Source organism: Coccinella septempunctata, chromosome 2 (genome assembly GCF_907165205.1).
Source record: "Coccinella septempunctata chromosome 2, icCocSept1.1, whole genome shotgun sequence".
NCBI classification, from domain to species: domain Eukaryota; kingdom Metazoa; phylum Arthropoda; class Insecta; order Coleoptera; family Coccinellidae; genus Coccinella; species Coccinella septempunctata.
In genome coordinates, this window is record NC_058190.1 from 31,512,900 (window position 1) to 31,529,336 (window position 16,437).

The 16,437-nt window shown below is 35.7% G+C and overlaps 1 protein-coding gene across 1 annotated transcript in view; it reads left to right on the forward strand.

The window, feature by feature from the left end:
- Positions 1 to 15,804, forward strand: part of LOC123307234 (serine protease inhibitor dipetalogastin) — a 66,840-nt gene extending 51,036 nt beyond the window's left edge. Inside the window, exons 3-9 of the mRNA XM_044889463.1 lie at positions 3,154 to 3,301; positions 3,404 to 3,565; positions 6,544 to 6,687; positions 6,747 to 6,914; positions 8,668 to 8,946; positions 13,469 to 13,645; positions 15,171 to 15,804. Coding sequence (XP_044745398.1) covers positions 3,154 to 3,301; positions 3,404 to 3,565; positions 6,544 to 6,687; positions 6,747 to 6,914; positions 8,668 to 8,946; positions 13,469 to 13,645; positions 15,171 to 15,405 — 1,313 coding nt within the window. The 3' untranslated portion in view covers positions 15,406 to 15,804. The remainder of the gene's footprint in view (positions 1 to 3,153; positions 3,302 to 3,403; positions 3,566 to 6,543; positions 6,688 to 6,746; positions 6,915 to 8,667; positions 8,947 to 13,468; positions 13,646 to 15,170) is intronic.
- The last annotated feature ends 633 nt before the right edge of the window (positions 15,805 to 16,437 follow it).

Sequence of the window (16,437 nt, forward strand, 5' to 3'; positions counted from 1 at the left end):
GGAGGAATTCAGATCAACCTCATCTTTGCATAATGTTAACTGGATTCCGAGAAGTTCCATCTTCGAATAGACAATCTTTTCTATATCTGGTCCAAAGTCATTTCGTTTTTCAGTTCAATTGCTATAAGAAAAAATTTGAATAAGGTGAAGATCTGAATGAACGATTACTGTTAGATTCTCCTTGAATTGTACCGATGTTTATTAGTTTGATGTCCATGCAGTCTTACTCGGAGTGAAAAGGTAAAAATAAAGTAACGAGACGAGCACTCTGATGACGAACAATTTCATAAGCACTCTCAATACCGGGTCTCAATTCTTCTACGCCCTCTCTGTTTTTCTCTTAAGCCCGTTTGCAACAGCCGAGAATTCTCTACAAAATTCTCGCAAGAAAACGGCAGAGATTATTTAGTACGCAACTGAACAGAGAATTCTACCGAAAGTGCGTATGTAACAGTACATAATTCACGGCGCATGAAATCTCGAGTAAATTTTCTAGAGAATTCTCGGCTGTTGCAAACGGGCTTTAGATGCAAGACAATTTTTCGGATAGTCTCAAATATATTGAACAATTCAAACATTGTGAACAATAACTGTTTGTTATTTCACTCTCTATACACTCTTGTCTTTTTGCCTTCCAGTCAAAATATGATGGAAAAATAACTCCACCGTCTTGATTATTATGGGAAGTGTGCCCATGTTGGCATCTTTAACGAATTATCAAAATATCTTAGTGAAAAACTTTTTTTTGGAAGTCGACTATACATATTTAGTGTTACTCCCATGTAGCTACCATTTTCCCGCATATTTCAGCATTCATCTTAAAGGAACTGATTGAAAACATTTTCGAAATTTGGTCTTGGGTGCCATCATAAGCGCATATGGTTCATATGATGGCATAACTGAAAATAAAATAAAATAGATTATTAAATTGTTCTTCAACCAGTTCTGTTTTCACCTGATTCGTGAAAGTAGGCCTTCGTCGACCTTTTGAAGGTCATTTATTTAGCGCAAACCTTCTACTCAAACTTGTCGATGACATGTTAAAAGTTTAAGTAACGAGCTTTCAACCCATCACATTTTGTTTCATTGTTTCACACCATTTAGCACTTCCTCCATATCTTCGTCTTTCCAAAGTTGTCTCCTACTTCTTGATGCCATAGCTGTCAATTCAAAAACAAAGAATATGATGGCACTCTTTGCTATCTTAGGAACATTTTGACCATGCCATCATAGGCATACATGTCAAATATCTTTCAACAAACCGAATAAGGTTTATACGTACAACATTGTTATAGGGTTTTTAAAGGAGAGAATAAATATTTTTTACACAAAGTTTGGAAGCATCTGAATAATTCGAAAATAAATAAATAATAAACAACTTTCATACATGAACGCTTACCTGAAAAAATAAACTACCATAAAAACACTAAAAGGCACATATTCACGGGTAACTACGTATACATTCCAATAATTCCATCTGATGAACAAATTTGTTGAAAATAAGACTTGATAATAACAGACTTTTCCATAGTCTGCCATCAGAGGCAGGAAGCCATCATATGCACAGTTTCCCTATACACTTTTTTCGTGAAATTATTTTCTTGCAGTAAGTTCTATGTTCTGAAAAAAATCACACTCCGTATTCTTCTTATTCTTCTATAAGGACTTAATGAAAATGGCTTTGCTTGCTTGTTCTTTAAATATTTCTCTGGGTGTACCTGCGTTTTACCGGAGATTGTACTATGTTTTATTATTTCTTCTTTTTGTCCCTTGATTTTGCAGAAGATTTTTCTACTTAGTTTTCGCAACGTAGAAAGTGTTGCCACTGAAATGATTCTTATATAGAGGCTCTATTATCGGATTAAAGAAACTCATAAATGTGGGGTTGAATTCGGAAAATTGCACTCATTGGACAAATTCGGCACTGTTCTGTAAGTGTCATCTTTTTAGCGGTTTGAAAGAGGAGACACTTTCATGTCAATGCTAGAGCTGCCGGTTTGATTTTTGCATCGTGTGTTACCTGGGGAGGAGAAAGCCAAAATAAAGCATATTATGAATAGCTCTGTTACCGTCAGAATTTATTCATCACTGACTGAAATCCAAGAAATACTCAGACTGACCTTAGGAAAAATATTTCCAAAAAGACAGACCCGATCAAGACAGTATTTCAATTAGTAACTTATTTACCCCGGGTTTCATAAAGCTTGATCGGGAAATCAACACATGGTATTTCAATAAATAATTTAATCATGATCATTCAGAATATTATTCTCGCATCAAATTATGATGTTTATAAGTCCATTCAATTATTCTCAATTGCTACTTATTCAATATATCCAGAAATAAAGAGGTTTCAGTGATTCCGTTTTAGAAATCGAATGACTGTCAAACCGCTGATCGGACAATGAAAGTTTTATGAAACCCGCTGTTAGTATTCACCAATTTTAATTCCATTGGATTTTTCATAATATTGAAGGAATCAGATACCTGGAACTTTAAATGTGGATTTGATATATTAAAGGAACGCTAACGGTTTTTGCACTCTAAAAGTACCCTCAAAATTTTTTTTTCCTGTCATTCTCTGAAATAGTCATTCTCCTAACAAGTGCAGGAAGTACCTCAGGAATAATTGGACTGATACCTTTTAAATGAGGGTATCACATGGCGAATGTTCGTATAAAAAACTACGTTCAGTTCACTCCATGAAATACACGCCCAATTATGCTCAGAATTTGTGCAAAAAGAATTTGACCCGTTTCTCTCATCAATAGAATCAAAGAAAAAAATTTATGTTTCAACATTTACGTGACTTCTGTTGCATATGAAGCGTTGACGAAAATGAGCTTTCGTGACATAAGGCAGTTGGTATGACTATGGATCTGAGCTTTCCAAGGATTGGTACACAAGTATTCAAAAGCGCATCAAAATGGAAGATTTTTTCTTGTCACTAGGACAAATATTGTTCGAATCCTTTTCTAAAAACCCAACCCAAGACATTGTGCTGCTCGAATCACTAACTCACACTATCGTAAAACGAAAATAAATTGAAAAATATGACAAATCATTTATAGAAGACTACTGATAGTACTGATAGTCTATCCACAACACACTAGTGAATACTTCAACATTAACATGATTCTGTCATCTTTTCAGGTGTCACCCTAGCTGAAGATCCAGGGTTGTGTCAAAGAGCGCAAGGTTCTAAATGTGAACATAGGTGTGGTGGAGAAAAAGATCCTGTTTGCGGTACAGATGGAAGAACATATTTGAACAGGTGTATGCTCGAGGTTGAAATTTGCAGGTATTATTGTTTTAATTAAAGATTAAATCAAATTCTGTGCTAGTTCTGAGCTAGCCTTCAGATTACAAAAGAGCAAGACATAACAACATAAAAAATTTTCAGGGTTGGTATTGCACTGTCACATCTTGGTTCATGTAACAACATAAGTGCTCATAGGGAAAATTGCCCAGTTGATTGCAAGCAAGCACCGATGGACGGCCCAGTTTGTGGCAGTGATGGAAATGTATATAAGAGCACTTGTATGATGAAGCTCCTTACTTGTGGGTGAGTTGAAAGGAAATGAACAAAAAATATAAAATATCAAAAAGGGTTTTACTGAAAGGGGGATGAAATAACAAACAAAGATAGTACCACTATAGAAGATTAAAATTAGATCTACCTTTGAAATGGATCAGGTAGATATAATCTACTGGTTTCGACCCACTGTACTTATAAGCGCCCGAAACACGGCACCATCAAAAATCTTCTACGTTGCTCTAATAAACAGCAATACCAAATCCAGTTATAAAATTTGACACAGGTGGCGGACCGTTGAGTGATCTAAAAGAAAGAAATCTATCTATTCGAACATATTCGAAATGAAAAAAATCACTAAGGAAATGTCGAGTTTTTCGTCGAAGATAAACTCCATATTTACCGCTTTTATAATAGTTGGGGAACCGACGATGCTAAATCGGGATTTACTCGAGCGTCGTGAACACCTAGTGGATGTTGAGGATTAGATGGTAGAAAGAAAGAAAGGTTCTATAAAGTATGCACTTTCACCGGTGGGGAAAACGTCTGCAGGTTTTCAAAATGTAAAAAAAATCGTCAGGTGTACATACTCGAGTGTGTCAGATTAAGACACTGTATATGCCCTCGGTGTCTCTGATAATAATAAATTCTTGTTAATCTGAGACTGGCCGTATGGAAGCGTTGAAAATGGTAAAAAAAAAATTTCGAGCGTGTCATATTCTTAAAAGAATTAACGATTAACATATTTGACTCAAAGGAAGCTACTATTCAAGGGACTGACAATTCGGGCGGGACGCAAGGTCACAGCGGTCCTTTGAAAATGAAAAAAAAATCGTTACTTGTTCATACTCGAGCGTTTCATATTCTCATACATGTTGACCCTTTAATTTGACAATAATCAGGGGGGAGGTTCATAATCTGACAGTTTGATAATGATAACAAGGCATTTTTTTTTAAATATTTCCCTTCCTGTGCTTTTAATCCTTGCTGTATTCATTTTGAAAGTCGTAGAGAATAAAATTCTATACAATTCTTGACTGAAGGAATTTTTGATACCCTTCATCGTTTTAGAATTAGAGGGCCATAAGGGCGAGGAGCTTAGCCACACATGCGAAAGGCTAAGGTCAATGTAGAAACCCAGTCTTATGTACTTAATATCATTGCCATATATCTCGAAAACGTTCAAAGGTAGAAAAAATTGCTTAGGACAAAATTTGTAGAAAATGTTATGCCCTTCAACTTTTATAATGAGTGCGAAAACAATTTGTAGACCGCGAAATGATATAATTCAAAAAAACTGATCTTTGTGACCTTTATGGCCAATTTTTATTGTTTCGGCTTGATGAAACTGTCAGATTATATTTTTTCCGTTAGTCTTGAATCATTTGCTTCAACATAAGAAAAAAGCCACCGTGATCGAGAATGTACACGTGACGTTTTTTTTGCAAGTTTGGCGCCCTCCCACACATTTTTGTCAAGTTTAAATTGTCAGATTAACAGAATAGGTATATAGTTTTCAAAATGTGATTAATCACTTATATCTCAATCTTACACGCTCGAATATGTACAATGATCGTTTTTTCTTACTCTTCTGACAGGCTGTCATAGACAATTCCCCCTATATACAAGTTTAATTTTTAGTACCCTACATGGTCCAAGCTATCTCCCCTTATATTAATCTGACACGCTCGAGTAAATCCCGATTTTCCCTCTTGGGCACCCCAACTATAAAGGATGTAGCTGCATTGCGAGTTTTTTTGCGGGAAAAAATATAAATCCACGTACCTGACGAACAAAAAATTTCTAAGGGTCCCAAATTTCGAAAAACTTGGAAACCTCTGTCCAGATGAGCAATAAATTGATATTTATTCTCTACCCAAAACCAAGCGTTACCCACACGCAAATAGACAGATAATAATACTTTTCGGAAAAAAGGAGCCAGCCATGCGGATGTGGATAACATTACAAACCTCATAGGAAATGTTGTAGCTGCAAAGCTAGCCTACCTGGTGACCCCAGAGCTATGTATGGCACATACATAATACCTATTGAAAAAAGGAGAATTCCTGATCATATCACCAGTTTCACAAAGTTTGGTCGGAGAATATCTCTCAACTGACTTATCCATATCGATTTATTTTCAATCGATAATCCAGTTTGGATATTTCATAATATTTTTCCTGTATTGAATTATGATTTATTGACAGTCAACTTTTTGATAGGACTAGACGGACAAGTCAATAAAACTCCTAAGGGTTTGTCAAGCTACCATTAGATCTCTCGCAACTCCTATTTGGTACAAGTACGCGAATCTAGATGTAACTTCTCACTTAGAATGGTGTAACAGACTGTACCTCATTTGGGTATCTAGATACTCAGGCTTCAAGAAAACTGATGTCCCAGCCAGAGAAGGCGCATCTGCAGCGCTTTTTGGTCTGAAACCAACTATCGGAATTTTCAATTGCCTAGCGAGGGAACGAAATAACAGGTCAATGAAACGGATGGTTCTTGAGTATTATAGTAGCCGACCCAATTTGAGTCACTCGGATAGGGCCATCTCTGAACCTCCCAAAAACACACCAACCTAGAACTGATATCTGTCGTAGATGCTGATGACTCCACGGGACACTCTTAGCTGACCTACACAAACTCAATACTCTGTAGGCTTTGCCTGGAGAAGTATACAACTATCCATCATATCCTTCGTGTCTGCCCACTGGCAGACGTAGTCACACGTGGAACCCTTAAGTGTGAATCAAGACTCAACAGGAGCTCATGAATCACTTTCTTACTGACATTATCTCTTTTCTCAAGAGAATGTGAATTAAGGGAAAAAGTTTGGTATCATAGTATACAAGAGTTATGCGACAATTTCGAAATTCATTAAATGTCCAAATTTTGTCATATCTCAGAAACAGATGGATGCACCTCCATCCTTTACATACGGTGTTCTATATGTCACTTGTATTGAACTAAATGTAGTTTCTCAACATACAAAATAATTTCAGGCAAGGTGTCGTCAGAACGAACAAAAAACACTGCCAAACAACGAGACATTGCCGCGAGGCTTGCTGGAGGAATGCAAGACCAACATGTGGTTCTGACGGCAAAATGTATGCCAATGTATGTAAAATGAAGGCTAAAAACTGCGGGTGAGAAAACAGTCAATAAAACAGTTGTTTTTCAATCTGATTCGTTCTTTATTTTTCAGTAAACATGTGTTTGAAGTACCCTTAGCTTTCTGCAGTACTCAGGAGAGAACAGCTGGTGAAACCAAAAGTTGTCCTACAAGTTGTTCCAACGAAATTGAGAAGCCAACATGTGGAACTGATGGATATATTTACGCCAATGAATGTGAATTGCAGCTCCTGAACTGTGGGTGAGTGTAAGAATCATTCTATATTCACCAAACTACAATATGTGCAGAGAAAATTTTGGCAAAATCAAAAAACTAGGCATAATCCTACTTATCGTGAATTTGAATAGCTTATAATTATCAAAAGTTAACAAAAAAGCGGAACTGAATGACGAATACATATAAAAAAAAATAGACAAGCAACTATATAAATAATGGATGGAAATAAATAAAACAATAAAGAAGAACAACTTTTAGTGGAGAATATTTATACTCAACACAACGATGTGAATATAGTGAATTTTGTTTATTTGGTATCTTTCAAAATCGCCAATTGCTTAGGAATAAACAGCAGTAACTAGTGTTTTTGAAGGATCTTTTTTTGTACTCCAAACGAAATCTAGGAAATGATTCTATAGTTCGAAATGACTCAGCTAAACAAAAACTTTTCGGCATTGGAAATGGAATGACCAACTTATTTTCATATTTTGCTCGCTTGTTTCTACGAATATAGAGCGTTACCATGTTACCAAAGGTTCTGAGCAAAAAAATTCACGAACGAATTTGTGGGGCTCATAACCCATTGATGAATACAACATGGTCTTAGTGAATCCCAATTCCGAGGAAACAAGCTGTACTCGCTTCAAGAATTATTCACATTTCGGGCAGCTGTGTGGTATCAGAATCATTATGATTATTATAAAGTAATTGTGGAACTCATATCATTAGAAAATACATCCAAATTTCGCATTAAATTTTATGTTTTTGTTTTGGTGTAGCAGGGGGAAAATCTGCAAGTCAGACGAACCACCCTTTCCTTAGGGGGAAAAAGTGTGGGGATTCTCACTCTCTTAGCTTGGGACCCACTAAAAACCCTTAACTGCTTCTTGAATATTGGTTCCGGGCATTTGCCTATAAACGGTTCATCTCTTAGTCGGTTTTCTTCTCGCACACTATCGTGCTTGGATTTATATGTGGTTATCCTCTATTGGATAACACTTTATTGGATTTTTCAATAAGTTTCTGTTCTTTTTTCAATCTCTTTTTAATTGACCTCTTGGTCTCTTTCAGTAAATTCGCATTCTACTTTTGTCTTCCTCTTGGTCGTAGTCCACTAGTGTCCTGACTCCTCGATTCGGATGAGTTTTCGCTGTTTCGAATAATTTCTCTGCTTTTCTGTTCATGAATTCCGTTATGGTTTCCCATTATAGGTCCCTATAAATCTGTCTATTTCTGAAAAACCAAGGTGCATCTATTGCACATGTAGCAGCTTGTTTTCAGTGGCCTGAATTCTTTTGATATGTTTCTTTGCCGCGAAACCCCAGGCAACTGATGCATAGTCAGTTGAGGCCTAGCACCGGCTTTAATAATCTTCAGTTTCGTCTTTTTCGACATGTGGCTTCTTCTTCCTATCAGAGGGTAGAGTCTATTCATCGCTGCTTTCGTTTTGTCGCTTGCTTGTTTAATATGACTTTTCCAAGTAAGTCCTTTGTAAAGCGTTATTCCTTAATGTTTGGCTTCCTTTTCCAATCTATTTCTTCGCCGTCAACATCACACATAACATCAAAATATAATTAGTTATTAAATCGACCGAATCTGAATTTTAAGTAGTACATACTGAAAAACTAAGAACAGCATTAGGCGAGTCCAATACCTGGATGGATGACCGCCCAGATCATCAAGAGCGTGAAAGCTCCTGACTGTACGTCATGTCTCCCCATTTCTTCCGGAAGTGAATACGAAATCATTTGCTTCATTATAGTTTTTTGGTTTTCAGGGTGAAGAAAGTAACATCGACTGATTTGGATAAGTGCCGTAGCAAGAAAAACAAATGTGGCAAAATCAGATGCGGCGACGAATTCGACCCCGTTTGTGGTACCAATGCGCAAACCTATCAGAATTTGTGCCAGCTTAGTCAAGCCACTTGTATGAAAGGAATTCAGTTCGCTCATGTTGGAAACTGCACATCACTGAAGGAGAGCATTCCTTGCCCGAGCGATTGCCCAGCTCAAGAATATGAAGAGCCAGTTTGTGGATCAGACGGAAACGTTTACAGGTGAGCCTATTTCCTGTAGTGTTCTTGCACTGTCGGCAAACAAACAGTCTCTCCATATTATTGAGAAGAGGCCAACAAATTCAAAAGTTTTCACCAAAAAACTATTAATCTCGTGAGGTGAAAAATAATATTTTTTTTTTATTCTTTATTACAAGCATTTTTCTTCATTACTCGCAATTCGACTCAACACAAAAAAACCGTTTTCGATGGATAAATGTTCCTAATCTAACCTAAGCTACCCATGTGTCCAGCAAGGAATTCGAAGTCGGCAAAATTTAGTGCAAGCTGCAAACTATCACTTCGATGTTACAGTGTTCTGTTTCATGTTTATACACAGCTCAATACCTACAAGCCATGGAACGCCTTGATGCGGCGTTGATAGAGCTTAATAAGATGCGTACGCAGACATAGAACAAAACATCGTAGTGTAAGTCCATAGCGTAATAAGTCTAGACGACGCTGCGTAACAGATTAACACCGTAACATAGTAACATCTTCTCTGTAATTTGCAGTTACGCTGTTACGCAGACTTGTTACGTGACGAATTTTTTATGTCTGTACGCGCCTTTTTACAAGTTCTGATGTTTAGAATCTCTGTTGCATGTGTGCACCCGGCTTGATACGGACAAGCTATGGGACGCTTGTTTGTTGCGTGCTACACTGTCACTCGATACAGTGCACACTGAATGCACCCCCAGACAGTGTACCGTTATCAGTTTTTTTGCATCTCTGCCATTTTTTTTTCATATAAGAGGAATCTTTTATGGAAGAACTTCTGATCATAAACCGTCAATTTTGAAGGTATTCGATTGATTGTCGGAATTACAATCATCTGATTTTTACTTATTGGAAAATATCGCTTTCAGTAGGTAGGTACCTAATAGTTTTAATAGTGATCCTTCCGCTCAGGCTGCAATTAGCCTAAGGAATAAATTTCCAGTGTTCACCCACTACTTTATGCATTTCAGAATCAAAAAACTGAAAATAAAATGACCAATATTTCAAAACTCTATTTTAATATATGTTTACGTTTCTCAGAAGAATTGTTACTTTTTCATCCTTTTGTGAAGTGATGAACTTATCGCAAATTTTAAATTTAATCGTATTCACATTGAAGCAGATTACAGTAACGTCCTTTTGACAAGGTGTGGATAAACTACACTGGTGTAAATCCAATCAGCAAACGAATACTAAAATCGAGTGTAAATTACACCTAGTATAGAAAAGTGATACACTTCCGCCTATGCGAACGAACGGACCTATTGTTTTTTGCAATGTGTTTTGAAAGTGTTTCCAGGCCTTTTTTTCCATTTTTATCGATTAATTAAAAAAATTGGATTGAATTTGAAGATAGACAGTGATGAAGTATAAAGTGTCTGAAGATGATATAGTCCAGCAGCTATTTGAAGAAAATATTATAAAATTTTTTACTGCTGACGGACCTATTTTTGTCAATTGCCTTTGAGCTTACCACTAGTCGTCCAATCGGCTTTGAACTGTATTGAGCCTCTTCTCTAATATATTCGTGAGTTCGAGTACTCAGATGGGTGACCACTCCGATTATAAATTCGAAAAAGCGATTGAAACTTCTGAATTCTCGTCGATATTAATTATTGCTTTTACAATACACGGATTCCAAGAAGCTGGAATCCCAGAAATAAATTTCTCCTTTACCTCAGTAACGATCTAAACAAGCAAATATAGGTTCATTAACGTTCTTCTTCGTATAAAGATTGGCAATTCTAGATTCTCAAAGGAGCACTATATAGGTAAATATGTCAGTTTTCATATATAAACATTTTTATAACTTTATGTATGCAAAGCTGTATAGTTTCGAAAACCGGTTGAATGAAGTACTCAAAGTAGTAGTCGAGTCGATAACTTAATGACTTGTAAGTCTTGATTTCAGTTCAAGAGATACAAGAAGATATAGTCGGCTTGTGTATTCCAGGGATTACTTTGTCGCTGAATAATCCCCTTGTTGAGTGCATATCACGAAGACACGGCATTATTTTATTCCTCTGGGTGTTTTTTGATTCACCAAGTCGATAAACCTACCTACTTCTTATTGTTTGCATCATTGAGCCTTATCTCATGGATAGCGAAAAAGCTGGATCTATTTTTGGGATCACCAGTTTTTGTTATGAATTATCCGTACATTCTTTAAATAGTTTTTGAGAATAAATCTAAAATGCCCTGAACATATTGGGCCAAAATGACTACATAATACATACATAATATGGAAGATGAATTATTGACTAGCAGAACGCAGAAACAATTTTTCTGTAAAACGTAGAACTTAAAATCAACGCAATTTTCAATTCGAAGTGATGTGCCAAGTTATGTTTTGTGATTAATATTTTTATAAACGAAAAATTTATGACAACAGGCCTGTCAGCTAGAGAGTTCGTGAAAAAAATTTGAAACTCGACCGCAATAACGGGCTTTTAAAAATCTATCCGAAGCCATATCTGAGCCCTCACACAAAATTTCATAAATAAATCGTCCTAGCCTTCCGGACCAAATTGCTAATCTGAAATCTAAACCATCCGGGTCTCCACCCCATCCCTCATACAGAATTTCATTCTGTTCGGCTTTTGAAAAACTTTTTTTTTGGTGTAGCAGGGGGAAAATCTGCAAGTCAGACGAACCACCCTCTCCTGAGGGGGAACAAGTGTGGGGAATCTCACTCTCCTGAGCTCGAGACCCACTAAAAACCCTTAACTGCTTCTTGAATATTGGTTCCGGGCATTTGCCTATAAACCGTTCATCTCTAGGTCAGTTATTTTCTTCTCGCACACTATCGTGCTGGGATTTATGTGTTTATCCTCTATTGGATAACACTTTATTGGATTTATTAATAAGTTTCTGTTCTCATTTTAATCTCTCTCTTTTTGATTGATCTCTTGGTCTCCTTCGGTAAATTCGCATTCTCCTTTTGTCTTCCTCTGGGTCGTAGTTCACTAGTCTCCTGAGTTCTTGATTCGGATGGTTTTTTGCTGTTTAGAATAATTTCTCTGCTTTTCTGTTCGTGAATTCCGTTATTGTTTCCCATTTTAGGTCCCTATAAATCTGTCTATTCCTGACAAACCAAGGTGCATCTATTGCACATCGTAGCAGCTTGTTTTCAGTGGCCTGAATTCTTTTGATATGGCTTTTTGTCGCGAAACATCAGGCAACTGATCCATAAGTCAGTTGAGGCCTAGCAACGGCTTTGGCAATTCTCGGTTTTCTTTCTGCAATTTTACCAAGAAGAAAACAGAGAAAGCGTAAACAGTGGTTCAAGAAGTGGCTACAAAAACTAAACTTATCTCCGCACATAAAACTGGCACGATCATGCTATTCGGCAAATTTCTTACCATAAAGCGAAGTTCCGATAAAGTCAACAATCGCTCGGTTTGATCGTTTTAATGTAGGGTACAGGAGATTTGTTTAAAGAGATTCATTACGGTAAGTTCTACCCTTTGCGGAGAACAAAACAAAAATACCCTGTTCAGAGTGCAATCCTCTCTTAGACCAACTTCAAAATGTGATTTCACGATGAACTTCTCATTTTCGTAGCATGACTGTTGTAGACTTGATTGATTCAGTTATACATTCAATGTTTCAAATGGGTTTTTTTTTAATTATCTATTGAATCAACACTCACCATCTTCCATTACGAAACGAAGAAATAGATACCAATGAAATCAATTCGGAATCATTCAAATCATTTCTGATGATACTTATCTTGTAAATTCATTCCAGTTTCATCTAATAAAATCTGATTGTTCGAGGTACGTGTAAGAAACGTAGAACGTGAAGCTTCATTGGGGCAATCTACTCAATAGTTACATTCATTACTAGCATTTACCATCTCCGATGCCATGTGTTCGAAGGGATGTCATTATCTGAAAGGAAACCAGGCGATTCGTTAATACCTTTCACTCTTCGAACACTGAAGATGGCTCTAAAATACAAATCAATTTCTTATGTAGAAGTTCCATCAATTCCGCCAGCTGATAATTGAGAATTCGTGAACTTTCAGTGAGCTTGAAGTAAATAGAAATTTCCATTTCTCTCTGCCCCGTCAATCGGCAATAACGTTTTCAATTACTGAATACTAATCGATTTGGCAAGTCAATTCGATTCGATCAAGTTAGAATTTAGAGTTTACTATTCATATGACAATTTTTTTCTTCAAGTGTAATGCTTAATATCTAAGTGTATTAAGGAGTATTGAAACTTATTGCTTTATTCGATAAATTCTTACTCTCTTTGGGATTTTTTTCATACCAACTATGATGATTATTATTTGTTTTTATATTCGAAAAATCATGTCCTATTTGTAGCAACGTTTTTTGAATTTTCAATACGAAATGAGCTGAACAGAATTTTCCAGAAACAATTCAATAAACAATAAAAGTATCTTTTTTCTGCATACCTAATTTTATTGAAACTATGAAACGTTTCATAAATATTTCTAAATAATTCTTTTTTTCATTCAATGAAAATGATTTCATATTCTTCTCTGTTTTCCTAGGTCAATGTGCCAAATGAAGAAAGAAACTTGTGGTCAACTAGTTATAGCCGTAGCACCACATCATTGTAGAACAACAGCCTCTTGCAACGAGAAATGTAAAGATGAAAAGAATTATGTTTGTGGTTCAGACAACAAAATATATAAGAGTGAATGCGAAATGAAGAGAGATAATTGTGGGTAAGTATTATCTTTATGCTGAGATACATAAATATAGTTTAGAAAGAATCTCTCAGAAAATTTGTACTTACATGGTAGAAAATGAAAATTTTCAGTTTCCCGAATTTTTGCTACGATTTTCTGAATTTGAAGAGAAATGAGGGGTGTCGCGTTTACTATCCTCTTTGAATATTCCATCGATAACAATATGGCCAAATATTTCATCGATTACGAAAGTAGAGCTCAAATAGTGAAAGCGATAATGTAAAAAAGAAATTGTTAACCAATAAAAGATTGCTTCAATAGAAATAAGTAATAAAACATTACATTACAATATAACTCTCCAAGGGAAATTCTAAGAGTTGAAAGGGAATACTTGATGCGGGGTTATATTAAAGTCATTATTCAGTTTAAGTCCATGGAATTCTAGAAATGACCACCCTTCTCTTTCAATTAAAACGTCTTCGTTTTACTATACAAGTTGTCTGTAAACAAATGCGAAGGACGAGATGATTCCTTGATGAAAATAAGCAGGGGTAGTTCCTATAATTTTTTTTCGAAATCGACCTCCCTTCCAAAATATATCCTTTGGAAGGGGACAATTTTTAATTTTTTTATGGGTTTCAAAAAACATAGTCATAACTATACATAATATGAAGCACTAAGTAGATGTTATTTACAAATTTTTTTTAAATTTCATTACTTTATTATTAGGGGTTGAAAATAACAACCCCTTATGATTTTCCTTCAAAAATTGTTTTCGTGGAATAGATTTTCGAGAAATATATATAGACCTTCGTATACTGCTTGGAAGTTTTTATTTATTCCGAGAAAAGTATCGACTGTATCGAAATTTCACAAGAGACTTTTTTTCCCCCAGAGTTGAATGGGAAACCACAAGAGCATTTTATTTTTCGAAAATCTATCCCACGAAAACAATTTTTTAAGAAAAATCATAAGGGGTTGTTATTTTCAACCCCTAATAATAAGGTTACGAAAGCTAAAAAAAATGTGGGAATAACATCCAGTTACTTAATGCTTCATATTATATATAGTTTTATGACTCAGTGTTTTTTACAACTCTTAAAAATAATGAAAACTGTCAACTCGTCATCCCCTTTCAAAGGCTGCATTTTGGGAAGGGGGTCGATTTCAAAAAAAAATTATATGAACTACTCCTGGTCATTTTCATCGAGGAATCATCTCACTAAATCCTTCGCATTTGACCTTCGCAGGCACCTTGTATATCATGCAAAATTCGCAAATGCTCCGGTCAATAGCATATGTCTTGATTGTCTTGAATCCTAGATGACCCTTTTAATAGATAATGATTATAATTTTATCCTATTCCTTAAATTTTGAGAACAATTTTCATCTATGTATTTGGAATATGATCGTTTGTCTTTCGTCCGAGAAACCGGATAATCACAGACAAAATTCGCCGATAAATTGGTCATTTATTTGGACATTAAGGTGAAGATTGCTTATTTTTTGTCAAAGAAGAGAAATGATGATCATCAAATAATTTCACGGTTTATTTTTTCAGAAAACATGTCTACGTTGTCCCCATGAAAAGATGCCTGGCCGGTTTTCTGTTCAGGGGTTGCCAAAAAATATGCCCAACCTACTTCGACCCAGTATGTGGAACCGACGATAAGACCTACAGCAATTCCTGTTTCTTGGAGATGGAAAACTGCAGATCTCGAGCCTTGGTCAATATGAAACACCTCGGTTCCTGCTCAGAACCAATCAACGAAATCCCTAAGAACTATCTCTATTGAGACAGTTCAAGAATGTAGTGATATCTTCCGAGATGATTAGTCATAAAGGAAATTTTGTTTTAAAAAATTTTCAGTGAACTGACCAGTTGAATTTTCATTAAAAGAATAGATTTGAAGGTTTTTTAAGGGATGTTTTCGTCCAAGACATATACGTCTCAAGAGGAAATCTTGCCAACTTCTTCGACAAAGTTAGGGAAAAACGATAGTCTAAACTATTTTACAATTTAGGAATGAGAGATTGTGCCAATTTATTCTCTTCACAACTTTGAAGTATGAAGTCAATGTCAATTCATGCATGTTTAATCAGATATATTTATCTCTGAGCTGTGTACTTTTATCTCATGTTATATGATGTGAACCTAGGAAATATTTATTTAAAATATATATTATAGAAAGGAATTAATGAATTTTTGTTCTTAACTCCCTCTTCCTATCTGAGTCCGGAATTATAATCTCTATGTCGCTCTCTATTCACAAAATCTACTCCAACCAGCTGCTGCTGGTAGAGGGCGTTAGTAGGCTGAGTTCGGCATTTGTTTCGATTGGGGTCTTCACGTCCAAGATTATCTTATTCGGTACTCATGATTCCTTGAGGGGAAGTAATATCTCAAGCATCTTCATTCAAAAACAGCATTCACTAGTTCTTAATTACGCTTTTAATTTTTCACTCAAAGCCTTTATTTTTTTCAAATTGAATTTAAAAATTAACGTCTTTGGATGTTACCCCTCCTCTTTTTTTCCAATTTGGTTGATTTTTATGAGAAAAAAAGTTGAACATTTAGTGTATATGAAACTTGTCTTCCCAGACGATGATTTTTCAACATAATAATAATAATAACTGTTCTTTATTGGCCATCGACCGAAGTCCTTCAGCCTTTCAACATATTTCGATAAAAATAGCGACAGGGTGACATCGGCGATTCAATTGTTCATATATTGCAAAAATTTTCCTAGTGATATATACTCTGAAATTCAGGAATAACTGAAGATTATTCAATATTCCTAATATTATTTCTCGCGTGGTAATTTCTA